The sequence below is a fragment of the Oncorhynchus kisutch genome, linkage group LG10, assembly GCF_002021735.2.
Source record: "Oncorhynchus kisutch isolate 150728-3 linkage group LG10, Okis_V2, whole genome shotgun sequence".
Lineage (NCBI taxonomy): Eukaryota > Metazoa > Chordata > Actinopteri > Salmoniformes > Salmonidae > Oncorhynchus > Oncorhynchus kisutch.
Genome location: NC_034183.2, coordinates 32,753,472 through 32,767,116, shown reverse-complemented (window position 1 = coordinate 32,767,116; position 13,645 = coordinate 32,753,472). Strand labels below are relative to the sequence as shown.

Here is a 13,645-nt window from a genome sequence, read left to right as displayed (position 1 = left end):
ACCCTATACAATGAAGATCTGTGAAGTTATTTTGATTTTTAAGAATTATCTTTGAAAGACAGGGTCCTGAAAAAGGGACTTTTCTTTTTTTGCTGAGTTTATATTTCATTGTATATATATTTTTCACTTAGCTAGCATCAAATGCAACTAGCTAGTTTAGCCTACTCAAACACCCGGATCAAACAGAGAGGGATGCTATGTTAGCTAGCTGGATATGGCTATTCAACACTGGAACTTTTCCAAGTCAAGGTGGTTTTATCAATTTATTGCCACCGGGGCCCGCCGATGTAACACTGCATGATTGTAGCGGGTTTACTAATGTGTTAGTTATAGTAAATAACAGTATGTAACAACGATGTAGACTGTGTAGCGGTTAGCAGTCATGATATGAAGGTTTGGCATGGAAAGTTTTTTTCCCCTGGTCACAGACAGCTGATGTGTTGTGCACTGGTCCACAAACGAAAGGAAAAGGTGAGAGGAGGAGAGCACGTAGATAGATGTGAGAAGGAATTATATATACAACGAGCTGTTTGTATGTGGCTGCTATGAAAGTGAACTGTGTTTGCGTGTGATTAGGAGTTTATTCATTGCTCCGATTCTGTTGAAAAACACTTCTTAAATGGAAGAAAACGGAATGAAACGGAGATAAACGTACTTCAATTTGTCCAATAAGCTCTTCTTTGCAATGGTTAGACTAATGATTACACACTAGGTCTGCTAGATGTTGGCAAGAGTGAGCAAGATGGTATTGAAAGTGTCACTCTCTGTCACCTTGATTACTAAAAATAATCTCGACCTGTGCACCTACGTTGTACGTTTTCATTCATTTGGCTAGATTGTAGCAACCTCCTGTTGGGTACAAGGACAATTCCAGTATCATGTAGTAGCCTAAACCTATCAATGTTACATTGAGCTGGGGGAATGGAAATTATTGACAGTCAACCAATTTGCTGTAATAGAAATAAATCCATGTTCATCAAAAAAAATAAAAAATCTGCCCCCAACTTAAATGACACCGATTGCCACTGACACACACATACACACACGCAAAACATAAATTACAGTAATACCCAAACACAGAACCACTTCAGAAACCGACAAATATCAATATGGTAGCTGTAGTCTGCGTCCCAAATGACACACTATTCACTTTATAGCAGTGGTCACCAACCGGTTAATTGCTATCGGTCAAGGCATTCCTAGTCGATCACCAAACACTTCTGTAAAAAAATGATAAAGCCTTGAGTTCCATTTATTTTGATTTGTTTCACACTGTTGGCAGTAGGTGCTCTTGATTCAGGAGCCCTAGCGCCAGAAAGGCAGTGTTCCCATCATGTGTCTGAAAGTAGAACTCCGCCTGCTCTTATAGGACTACCACTGGCCAATCAGATTGCTCAGATCACCGTGTCTGCACAGTTTCCTCAAGCTACAGTGCCTTGCGAAAGTATTCGGCCCCCTTGTACTTTGCGACCTTTTGCCACATTTCAGGCTTCAAACATAAAGATATAAAACTGTATTTTTTTGTGAAGAATCAACAACAAGTGGAACACAATCATTAAGTGGAACGACATTTATTGGATATTTCAAACTTTTTTAACAAATCAAAAACTGAAAAATTGGGCGTGCAAAATTATTCAGCCCCCTTAAGTTAATACTTTGTAGCGCCACCTTTTGCTGCGATTACAGCTGTAAGTCGCTTGGGGTATGTCTCTATCAGTTTTGCACATCGAGAGACTGACATTTTTTTCCCATTCCTCCTTGCAAAACAGCTCGAGCTCAGTGAGGTTGGATGGAGAGCATTTGTGAACAGCAGTTTTCAGTTCTTTCCACAGATTCTCGATTGGATTCAGGTCTGGACTTTGACTTGGCCATTCTAACACCTGGATATGTTTATTTTTGAACCATTCCATTATAGATTTTGCTTTATGTTTTGGATCATTGTCTTGTTGGAAGACAAATCTCCGTCCCAGTCTCAGGTCTTTTGCAGACTACATCAGGTTTTCTTCCAGAATGGTCCTGTATTTGGCTCCATCCATCTTCCCATCAATTTTAACCATCTTCCCTGTCCCTGCTGAAGAAAAGCAGGCCCAAACCATGATGCTGCCACCACCATGTTTGACAGTGGGGATGCTGTGTTCAGGGTGATGAGCTGTGTTGCTTTTACGCCAAACATAACGTTTTGCATTGTTGCCAAAAAGTTCAATTTTGGTTTCATCTGACCAGAGCACCTTCTTCCACATGTTTCGTGTGTCTCCCAGGTGGCTTGTGGCAAACTTTAAACAACACTTTTTATGGATATCTTTAAGAAATGGCTTTCTTCTTGCCACTCTTCCATAAAGGCCAGATTTGTGCAATATACGACTGATTGTTGTCCTATGGACAGAGTCTCCCACCTCAGCTGTAGATCTCTGCAGTTCATCCAGAGTGATCATGGGCCTCTTGGCTGCATCTCTGATCAGTCTTCTCCTTGTATGAGCTGAAAGTTTAGAGGGACGGCCAGGTCTTGGTAGATTTGCAGTGGTCTGATACTCCTTCCATTTCAATATTATCGCTTGCACAGTGCTCCTTGGGATGTTTAAAGCTTGGGAAATCTTTTTGTATCCAAATCCGGCTTTAAACTTCTTCACAACAGTATCTCGGACCTGCCTGGTGTGTTCCTTGTTCTTCATGATGCTCTCTGCGCTTTTAACGGACCTCTGAGACTATCACAGTGCAGGTGCATTTATACGGAGACTTGATTACACACAGGTGGATTGTATTTATCATCATTAGTCATTTAGGTCAACATTGGATCATTCAGAGATCCTCACTGAACTTCTGGAGAGAGTTTGCTGCACTGAAAGTAAAGGGGCTGAATAATATTCCCCCCCCCCCCCCCAATTTTTCAGTTTTTGATATGTTAAAAAAGTTTGAAATATCCAATAAATGTCGTTCCACTTCATGATTGTGTCCCACTTGTTGTTGATTCTTCACAAAAAAATACAGTTTTATATCTTTATGTTTGAAGCCTGAAATGAGGCAAAAGGTCGCAAAGATCAAGGGGGCCGAATACTTTCGCAAGGCACTGTATATACTGAAAAAAGTCAGCTTTGAATGCACAGCAAAGTTGATACCTTTTTAAAACCATGACTAGAGAGAGACTAAACGAGTACAGCAAAGAGCTGCTGTTTTTATGATTAAGTTCATGTTTAAGTTGTTATTCAGCAATGTCAACACTTTGTTCAACACTTTTTTTATAAGCCATAAAATGTCCATTCTGCCTACTTCCACTCACGCTACAACCAGCACTTCAGCTGCAATGAATGAGTGTAGCAAAGTGTTCCAATGAGCTTGTTATTATTAGCAGCTTGTGACTTTTTAAATATCGAAGAATATTTAACTTTCTCTGGTCATAGGAGTAATGCAGTACGGCTTGAGTTTTGGCATCGGCTGGAAGACTGTCCCCCTTTCTCAGCGGAGGGACGGTGAGTTGAGTGAGAGGCAGCCTCACAGCTGCTCCCCCCTTCTCTCTGACTGACCATCAGATGCAGGCCATCAGTCCAGTAAACACATTTTAAGCAAATGATTATGCTCACTCAGCAGTGCCTCACAAGTAACACAACACATGATCTATTACTAGTGTAATCATATATTTAATTTAAAATTGGTCTGAGAAGAACAACAGGCTGGGCAATTCAAGCGTAGCTAATATGCAGTGATAATGTATTGGGCCTATAGCTTAGTGCACAAACCTCATTGCTACAGAATTGTTAATTGGTTAATTGGTTAATGTTTCATAGGCTTATATTTTATAAGTCATGTTTAAGACAGATCTGAGTGCTAGATCTCGGCTTGCTTTTTGACTCAAAGTGATCTTGACTCAGAAAAGTTCGGTGGCTACTGCTTTATAGTGTACCATTTCTCACCAGGACAAATCCTCTATGGTCCTCACTAAGCTATGCAGGAAGGAAGACAGCTCAGCTTGCAAACAAACAACGGACGGAGTGCATTTTAATACCAGAAGCACAGTGTGCCAGATATGTAAAACAAACACAGGGCTTTTTTCAGATGCCTTCAGTTTCCAGTCAGACAAGCTTTCCAAACAAATGGAAGCATTTTTATTTGCCTCCTAACTTTCTGTCTCCAGTTCTGTAGCCCAGGAATCTACAAGCGGGAATGCTCATTTAAACACAGAACAATAAACAAGACAGTGGTTTGAGATCCAGGCAGAAGGCCTCTGTCTCATGTTTATTCTGCTACATCTGCTAAAGCTCTGCTAATTGCTTACAGATAACAGAGGGGAGAGCTGGATTGAGATACCTCAATTCAGTTCTTTCCATTTGAGACACTCCGCTTTGATTGGCTGACTTAAAGGAGTTGAGTCGTTGTGTGTTAGGCGACTGTTGCTTTCACTTAACAACAACTCCCAGTGAAGTGATGGTCACCACATGGGACAACCAGTATCACTGGGAGAACTAAGGAGATTTGTTTAAACATCAGTCTTACCAGATTGAGCCTGTGGCCTCTAGATAACAAGAGATCTTGAATAAATGGCAGTGGCACAGAAGAACATAGCTGAAATGTGTATAATTGTGATGTATTGCATCAACCCTTATCTCTCTCTTTCCCTCTCTCCCCCTTCCCTCCCTCACACAATCTTCTCTGTTTTTTTTTTTTTTACTTCTCTCTCTATTTTTTTTGCTCTTCCTCCCCATTGTCCCCCACCCCTCTCCCTCTCTCTCTTCCCAACCCTTCCCCCTCCATATCCAGGTGATACAGCTGGCCGACAGCAGGCCCAGAAGCCCCAGCCCCCAGCCTCAGAGAACAGCAGTGCGGCCCACAGTATTGGCAGCACACAAAGCACGCCCTGTTCCAGCAGCAGCACAGCGTAGCCTTGGGGCCAGTCCGGGGCCAGCGGAGAAGGAGAGCCCCCCACCCCTCTGCAGGGCCACAGGAAGGGCCACACGGGTCACAGGGAACTGGGTTTGCTAACATTTGTTTCCCCGCTCGATGAAAGGAATTATTTTGGGATGCTTTGTGAAAACAAAGAAGAAGAATTTATTAAAAAAGAAGACAAACAAAAGGATTTTGTAAGAAAGCCTGATGTTGCTGGTTAAATTCGATGTGTACCATTTTATTTCAACACAAGTCGTTAAGGTTTTGTGACAGAGCTACTGTACTGGAAGGACTGGTCTGAAGGGGAAATAGTACTAATACCACAGAAAGGCAACAAGGCCTCACATCTCTAGAGCGATAGAACTCTAGCTACGGACAAGAAACAACTGTTAGTGAAATACCAGACCTTTTTTCTTATCCAAATGCTGCTTTTTCTGCAACCACAACAGAGAATTTTGTTTTGACCTTAAACGTCTAGTTGAAGCTGTAAACAAGCTAGTGTACACCAATAGCACTGGAGACCGTAAAGCTGCCTGTCTGCACACACCATCTGTGGGTGTTAGCAAGACTAGTGAGAGGAACAACATGGCTGTCAACCAGAGTGTTAACCCCTATCAATATGCTATATAAATAATAGATGCTACCTCCTATCCACATGTTATAGGAGATAGTCAAATCAACGAGTTGAATCAGAGAGTGAGAAGTGTGAGAAGTGAAGAGAGTGAATAGTGTGAGAAGGAGCCTCTCGGCTGTCTCTTTTCCCCTCAAAGCCAGATAAAGCATCCTGCCATGTGCTATTAATCACTTGGAATCTGAAAGGACTTAATAACCAAGCAAGATATATACATAGATAGATAGATACCAAGAAATGTGAAAGACAAAAGTAATGTGAAAGATATCTTGATGAACCCTGTTTGCAAGCCAGCTAGTCATGACAATCGGTCAGGACTTTGTCAACGCATCCGTCTAAACATACTGTTGTGACAACATCGATGACAAAGTATCAGCGGTGTGCATTTGGTCATATTGAGTGATGATTGCTTTGCAGTCCTTCGTCTCAAGTTTGATTGGTGTTACACAGCTTGGCTTTCGGCAGTATGGGTTTCTCATATACTATATAAAAACAGCCATTGTAAAGCTATATATATATTTTTGCAACTATTGTAAATAATCTAAAATGTTATAAGGACAAAGTCAAAATATAATGTGCAAGATTGTGTGCATTCGAAACCTTATGTTGTTAAATAAGACTTGTTAAAGTGGCTATGTTTGGCCAGTATTCCCATATATACCATAATGTTTTATGTTTTTATCCACTGTGAGGTAACTAAAATGCTACATGCTGCAGTGTTGGATCATAAATATATATACAGTATTGTAATTGGGCATTACATTTGGAGCACAGTAATTGGGCATTACATTTAAACCACAAAAACAACGTGCCATTCGATCTGGGTCCGACACCACTAGGCCTTCAGCTGTTTTCATTCTGATTGTACATAATAATGTTGTACACAATTTCATACCAACATTTACATTTTTCACAGCAAATAATTGAGAACCTGATATAGTTGAGTTTGTGGAATGAAAATATAAGCCAAAATAGTCATTGTCTGGTTTTGTTCAGTAAATCATACTCAGATTCTCAGCTTTCAAGTATATTTTCTGTATGTGGTAAATACATTGTCAATTTTACTCACCAGGGCATGAAATAGTTCAACGTTGCAATATACTGGCGCCATCTTGTAATCTTAATGGTGTATTTGTTCCGACAAACATTCCACATCCTGATTATTTACGCCCTGGTGTCATGTTCAACATGTATTGTTTCTCTCTGTGTTTATAGACATATTTATTTGATTTTACCTTTATTTAACTAGGCAAGTCAGTTAAGAACAGATTCTTATTTTCAATGACGGCCTACGAGCAGTGGGTTAACTGCCTTGTTCAGGTGCAGAACGACAGATTTTTACCTTGTCAGCTCGGGGGTTCGATTTTGCAACTTTTCGGTCACTAGTCCAACGCTCTAACCACTAGGTTACCTGCCGCACCAGTATGAGCACTTAGATGTACATGATTGTGTACATAATTGTGCACATAATTGTACTACTATGGCTGACCCTGTAAAACAACACATTTCACTGCACATATTCGGTGTATGTGACAATACAACATGTTTTTTTTTTATGTCATGTGCCATGCTAATGCAAAGCCAAAAGAGTCCCACCGTCATAGAATCCATGAATGTTCTCTGGTGTTCCTTTACTTTTAGTAATTGGGGGGGTTTGAATAGAAATATCTTTTTTTAGGAGAAAAGGGATGGTTTGTACTAATTTTACTTTGTGGTTGGGCATGTAAAAGTAAACATAATTTGCGTTAGATCCTACTTTTATGTGTTAAGTGTTTTATCGCAAAGCTTTGAGCCTGTGTTGTATGTAAACGTGTAGCTGTCTCCACAGAAGAAAACAGAGTATAAATATATTTGTGGATACAATTATATATATTTGAAAGTATTTACCTAGAGACAATCTATTGTTGACTCTTTCAGTACTGTGAATTATTTTGTGTCGTGCTCTTTCTATTTTTCATAAATGTACATACAGTGCATTTGAAAAGTATTCAGACCCCTTCCTTTTTTTCACAATATGTTACTTTACAACCTTATTCTAAAGTGTATTAAATATATTTTTCCCTTCTTAATCTACACACAGTACCCCATTATGACAAAGCAGAAATATGTTTTTAGAAATACGTGTTCAGGCCCTTTGCTATGAGACTCGAAAATGAAGCTCAGGGGCACCCTGTTTCCATTGATCATCCTTCAGATGTTTCTACATCTTGATTGGAGTCCACCTGTGGTAAATTAAATTGATTGGACATGATCTGGAAAGGCACACACCTGTCTATATAAGGTCCCACAGTTGACCGTGCATGACAGAGCAAAAAACAAGTCATGAGGTCGAAGAAATTGTGAGTAGAGCTCCGAGACAGGATTGTGTTGAGGCACAGATCTGGGGAAGGGTACCAAAACATTTCTGCAGCATTGAAGGTCCATCATTCTTAAATGGAATAAGTTTAGAACCACCAGGACTCTTCTTAGATCTGTCCGACAGGCCAAACTGAGCAATCGGGGGAGAGGGGCCTTGGTCAGGGAGGTGACCAAGAACCCGATGCTCACTCTGACAGAGCTCTAGAGTTCCTCTGTGAAGATGGGGGATCCTTCCAGAAGGACAACCATCTCTGAAACACTCCACCAATCAGGCCTTTATGGTAGAGTGGCCAGACGGAAGCCAGTCCTCAGTGAAAGGCACATGACAGCCTGCTTGGAATTTGCCAAAAGGCCAAAAGAAACAAGATTCTGAGGACTGATGAAACCAAGATTGAACTCTTTGGCCTGAATGTCAAGCATCATGTCTGGAGGAAACCTGGCACCATCCCTACGGTGATGCATGGTGGTTGCAGCATCATGCTGTGGGGATGTTTTTCAGAGGCAGGGACTATGAAACTAGTCAGGATCAAGGGAAAGATGAACGGAGCAAAGTACAGAGTGATCCTTGTATAAAGTCTGCTCCAGATCGCTCAGGACCTCAGACAGGCGAACGTTCCCCTTCCAACAGGACAACGACCCTAAGCACACAGCCAAGACAACGCAGGACTGGCTCCGGGACAAGTCTCTGAATGTCCTTGAGTGGCCCGGACTTGAACCCAATCAAACATCTTTGCATAGACCTGAAAATAGCTGTGCAGCGATGCTCCCCATCCAACCTGACAGCTTGAGAGGATCTGCAGAGAAGAGTGGGAGAAACTCCCAAATACAGGTGTGCCAATCTTGTAACGTCATATCCAAGACTCAATGCTGTAATCGCTGCCAAAGGGGTATCAACTAAATACTGAGTAAACGGTCTGAATACTTATGTAAATGTGATATTTCTAAAAACCTGTTTTTGCATTGTCATTATGGGGTATTTTGTGTAGATTGATCAGGAATCTTTTTTTTTTATCCATTTTAGAATGAGGCTGTAGCGTAACAAAATGTAGAAAAGGTCAAGGCGTCTGAATACTCTCCGAAGGCACTGTATATTACTTTATATATTTCTGTTTCTAAAATATATATATATATATATATATATATAAATATTAGCAATTTTCTTCATGTGATGTTTTGATTTTTAGAACATTAACAAACCCATTAGTTCTCACTCCGTGTTGAATTTGGTTCCATTGACTACCTTAAAAGGATACCGTTTTTAATGAATTTGTTCTTTGTAAACATAGAGACGATTAGATATTGTATAGCATTACAAAAGTAATATATTTGAAACCCACATCTTACATATGAACACGAATGTGACATTGATAATATATAAGTAAGCAAGACTAAAGTGCTATATAAACACAATGGAAAAGTAGTAGAACATTTTATTTCCATAAATCAAAAGATCAGATTTTCTGTATAGTCTGTTCCTATCACATATTCATCTGTCGTAGTACAGGTTTAGCTGTGTTCATACTCTCTGAACTCTGGTCTTGGTCGATGTCTTGTTCTGTGATTGTGCCAGAAGAGTTTTTTTCTTTTTCTTTTAGCTATAGTGTATGTGAGTTCTCTCTGAAATGGCTTCAACATTCATCATTTTGCATTGATAACATTCCTGTAGTTCACTGGCTTTTCTTACCGACTGCTCGACGTTTACCCATGAAACGGTCTCTTCCTTTTATCTCCTCCCTGTCTAACGGGGTACAGGAGGTTGAGGACCTTCATATTCCCATTATTGTCCAAATACCTATGAAGAGGAATAACCTCCCTGTAGGAAGTTCCATCTGAAATGACACTTTATGAATTTGGATTCGATTAGACATTCTATTTGTTAAGTTAAGATTGCAAATCACTGTTAGTAAATCTTACAGTGATAGAGTATTGTGGAAAGTAGCACAGGGGAGGTTTGCTGGTTACAGCCAACCTGTAAGAGGGGCCCCACTTTCATACAGTACATAATAACAAATTGTATTGCTTTAGTTGTTTGAACCTTTTTATCAACGTTTATCTACCTCATTTTGTGAGTTTGTGTGTGCTGAATGTGTATGAATATGTATGTACTTGTGTGAGAGAAAAAGAGAGAGCGTTGTGTTCTACTATTTAATATGTTGTAATGGTTGAAAGGGCTCTATGTTTTTCTGTAGTGCCTTCAGAAAGTTTTCATACCCCTTGACGTATTCCACATTTTGTTGTTACAGCCTGAATTCAAAATGGATTAAATAGATTTTTTATTCTACACACAATACCCCCATAATGACAAAGTGAAAACGTGTTTTTAGAAATGTTATCAAATTTATTGAAAATTAAATACAGAAATATTACCTTTGGCAGCAATTACAGCTGTGAGCCTTTATGGGTAAGTCTATAAGAGCTTTCCACGCCTGGATGGTGCAAAATTTGCCCATTATTCTTTTCAACATTCTTCAAGCTCTGTCAGATTGGTTGTTGATCATTGCTAGACAATTTTCAGGTCTTGCCATACTTTTTCAAGTAGATTTAAGTCAAAACTGTAAGTCGGCCACTCAGGAACATTCACTGTCTTCTTGTTAAGCAACTCCAGTGTAGATTTGGCCTTGTGTTTTAGGTTATTGTCCTGCTGAAGGGTGAATTCACCTCCCAGTGTCTGGTGAAAAACAGACTGAACCAGGTTTTCTTCAAGGATTTTGCCTCTTAGCTATCCTGAAAAACTCCCCAGTCCATAACGATTACAAGCATACCCGTAACATGATGCAGCCACCAATATGGTTGAACATATGGAGAGTGGGACTCAGTAATGTGTTCTATCGGATATTGCCCCAACATAACACTTTGTATTCAGGACCAAGTATTACTTTAGTGCCTTGTTGCAAAAATGATGCATATTTTGGAATATTTTTATTGTGTTCAGGCTTCCTTATTTTCACTCTGTCTATTATGTTAGTATTGTGGAGTAACTACAATGTTGTTGATCCATCATTCTTTTTCTCCTATCACAGCCATTATACTCTTAACTGTTTTACATCCACCATTGGCCTCAATGGTGAAATCCCTGAGCGGTTTATATATCAGAGTGTAACTAATATCCCCACCATGTTCAACAGGATATTCAATATCTCTTTTTTTTTCTCCCAATGGGTGCCCTTCTTTGTGAGCCATTGGCAAACTTCCCTGGTCTTTGTGGTTGAATCTGTTTGAAATTCACTTACAGATAGTTGTATGTGTGGGGTACAGACATGGGGTAGTCATTAAAATATAATTTGAAACATTATTGCACACAGCGTGAGTCCATGCAACTTATTATGTGTAATCACATTTAAACTTAAATTTAAATTTAGGCTTGCGATAACAAAAGGGTTGACTACTAATTGACTCGAGACATTTCAGCTTTTCATTTTTAATGAATTTGTAAAAGATTCTAAAAACATAATTCACTTTGACATTATGGGGTATTGTGTGGAGGCCAATGACAAAAAAAGATCTATTTAAGCAATTTCAAATTCAGGCTGTAACACGACGAAATGTGGGAAAAGTAAATGGTGTGCATTCTTTCTGAAGGACCTGTATATGTTCAAGTCTAAAATCTTTAAAACTTTTCCACAATTTGATAGTCAATGTACTGTAGATGCCTTCTCCCTACCATTGGTCAGTTGGCTGTAGGGCGGCAGGTAGCCTAGCAGTTAGAGCATTGGGATAATAACCGAAAGGTTGCTGGTTTGAAAACATGAGTATGTCGATGTGCCCTTGAGCAAGGCACTTATCGCTAACATTTGCTCCACTCCAGTGGTGCCATACTACTATGGTTGACCCTTTAAAACTGCACCTTTCTGGTGTATGTGACAATAAAACTTTTTTTTGTAGTTTCATAACACAACCAAAGAAGTCCCTTCTCAAATGCTAGTCGAAATACCCTTCTTCTCAAAGCTATTTCTTAATACGATTTTTGTTTTGCAAAGCTTTTTGTAAATAAAACATGCTGTAAATATGCATGATATTTTGTATCCACAATTGTATACATAATAAATTCATATAATCCTTCATAACTTGTTCGGTCTGTTTCTTGTCTTCCTCTGATTAATCAATTATTCTTATGTTTCTATCAAGCGTCAAATTTGTAAAATAACAACAGGCTGAAAGTACATTTCGGACTATTGAATGTTGGTGAGGACGGAGCCATATATGCTTCATTCTGTACTTTACTTAGACATTATCTCACCCAGAACAGTGTAGATATCCCTATTCCTGTGTGCCTTGTCTTTTATTAATGAGTTGTAGTAATGATGTGTTAGGTTTGGCAGCGTGTTGATGATGTCATCAGGCCCCTCTTGGGTGAGGTCATTACATGATGCAGACCATGGGCCTTCTAGCACAGGGGACAGGGGGAGACCGCCTAAACGTGTACGACCACACTCAGGCAAATGCACACACGCAAACACACACACTCTCTCGATCTCTCTCCCCTTTGATTAGGGGTCCTTGGAGTCATGTATACGCATAGTGGGATGTCATACTGTCAGAGAGAGAGAGGCCCAGGGTGAGTTGGATAGGAGATCTGATAATGATGTCATCCCAAACATGTTTGAGTTGACCAGTCCAGGCCACACTTCTCAAAACTTACTGACCACTGGAGGGCAAAAAGTCCTGCATGAGGCCCTGCCTGTATGATGTCACTCTGCTGGCCTGAGTGTCAGCCCCTACACCTTCCATTTCCCCATGGCTTTAAAGGCTTTTAGTAAGACACGCTGCTTGCAAAGGAAAAGGATATCAAACCAAGATTAAATTGCAACTGAATGAAGGTGCTCAGCCGTTTGTCCTTTTTGTGTGATCGACAGTTGGCTTCAAGCATTGTTTTATGTTACCTGTGTGTGAAGGCGCCCAGAACCAGTCCAGGAGTGATTTCTCACTCAGCGGGACAGGCCCCTCTCCAAGTTATGACTCATTTGTTTTGCACACTTCTCCAACCCTTCATTTATATGCCTCCTCAGATCCACAACCAGATGTTGAGATCACTGATTTTTGATATGATTATTTTCTATAACAGAGAAAATGTGTTCTTCCTTGACAACCATTCAACCAGACCAGACCAGTTTGTACAGTCCAAAGCTAAAGCACTCAGACACAGGGCTGCATCCCAAATGGCACCATATTCCTTATATACAGTAGTGCACTACTTTTGGACCATTCACTATATAGGGAATATGGTGCCATTTGGGACGTGGGACAGACTTTCTGTACATCAGAAAGTATTGAATCATACCAACAACCCAGAGAGAGGATTACCATAGAATAGGGACGTAACCAATTATTACTTAGTAGGTCAAGACAGTTTTGGGGTGCTTTGTCCTAGTTAGTGAACGTGGCCAAGTAGGTATGGGATTATTATGACGAAAGAACTACGTGAGTTTGTCATTTTTATTTTGTGGTCGCATGTTGCGATTCGTGGTTGCAAATGTGTAATTTAATATCGCAAGCTTGTATCATGATGTGTAAAATATTTAACAATGTTCGCAAACGTGTAACGGGACATTTGAATACGTTCAATAAGATTTGCAAGTGTAATTTATTTTCAGAATTATTACAAATCCATTTACGAGTATGAATATTCTGTTGTCACGTTACCAAGAGATTTGTAAACTTGTAAAAAGTTTTGTAAATTTGTAGCAAATTAAATAATTTGCACCCTGGGGGCAGGAGCTATTACTCCTGACCAATCAGTTCCCTCTGACAAAATCACAGCCGCCTAACTATTGGCTGGATTGT

General features: G+C 39.9%; 1 protein-coding gene across 1 annotated transcript in view; it reads left to right on the top strand.

Annotated features, from left to right (window-relative positions):
- LOC109898058 (transforming growth factor beta receptor type 3) overlaps positions 1-11,923 on the top strand; it is a 132,253-nt gene extending 120,330 nt beyond the window's left edge. The window contains exon 17 of the mRNA XM_020492823.2: positions 4,750-11,923. Coding sequence (XP_020348412.1) covers positions 4,750-4,871 — 122 coding nt within the window. The 3' untranslated portion in view covers positions 4,872-11,923. The remainder of the gene's footprint in view (positions 1-4,749) is intronic.
- The last annotated feature ends 1,722 nt before the right edge of the window (positions 11,924-13,645 follow it).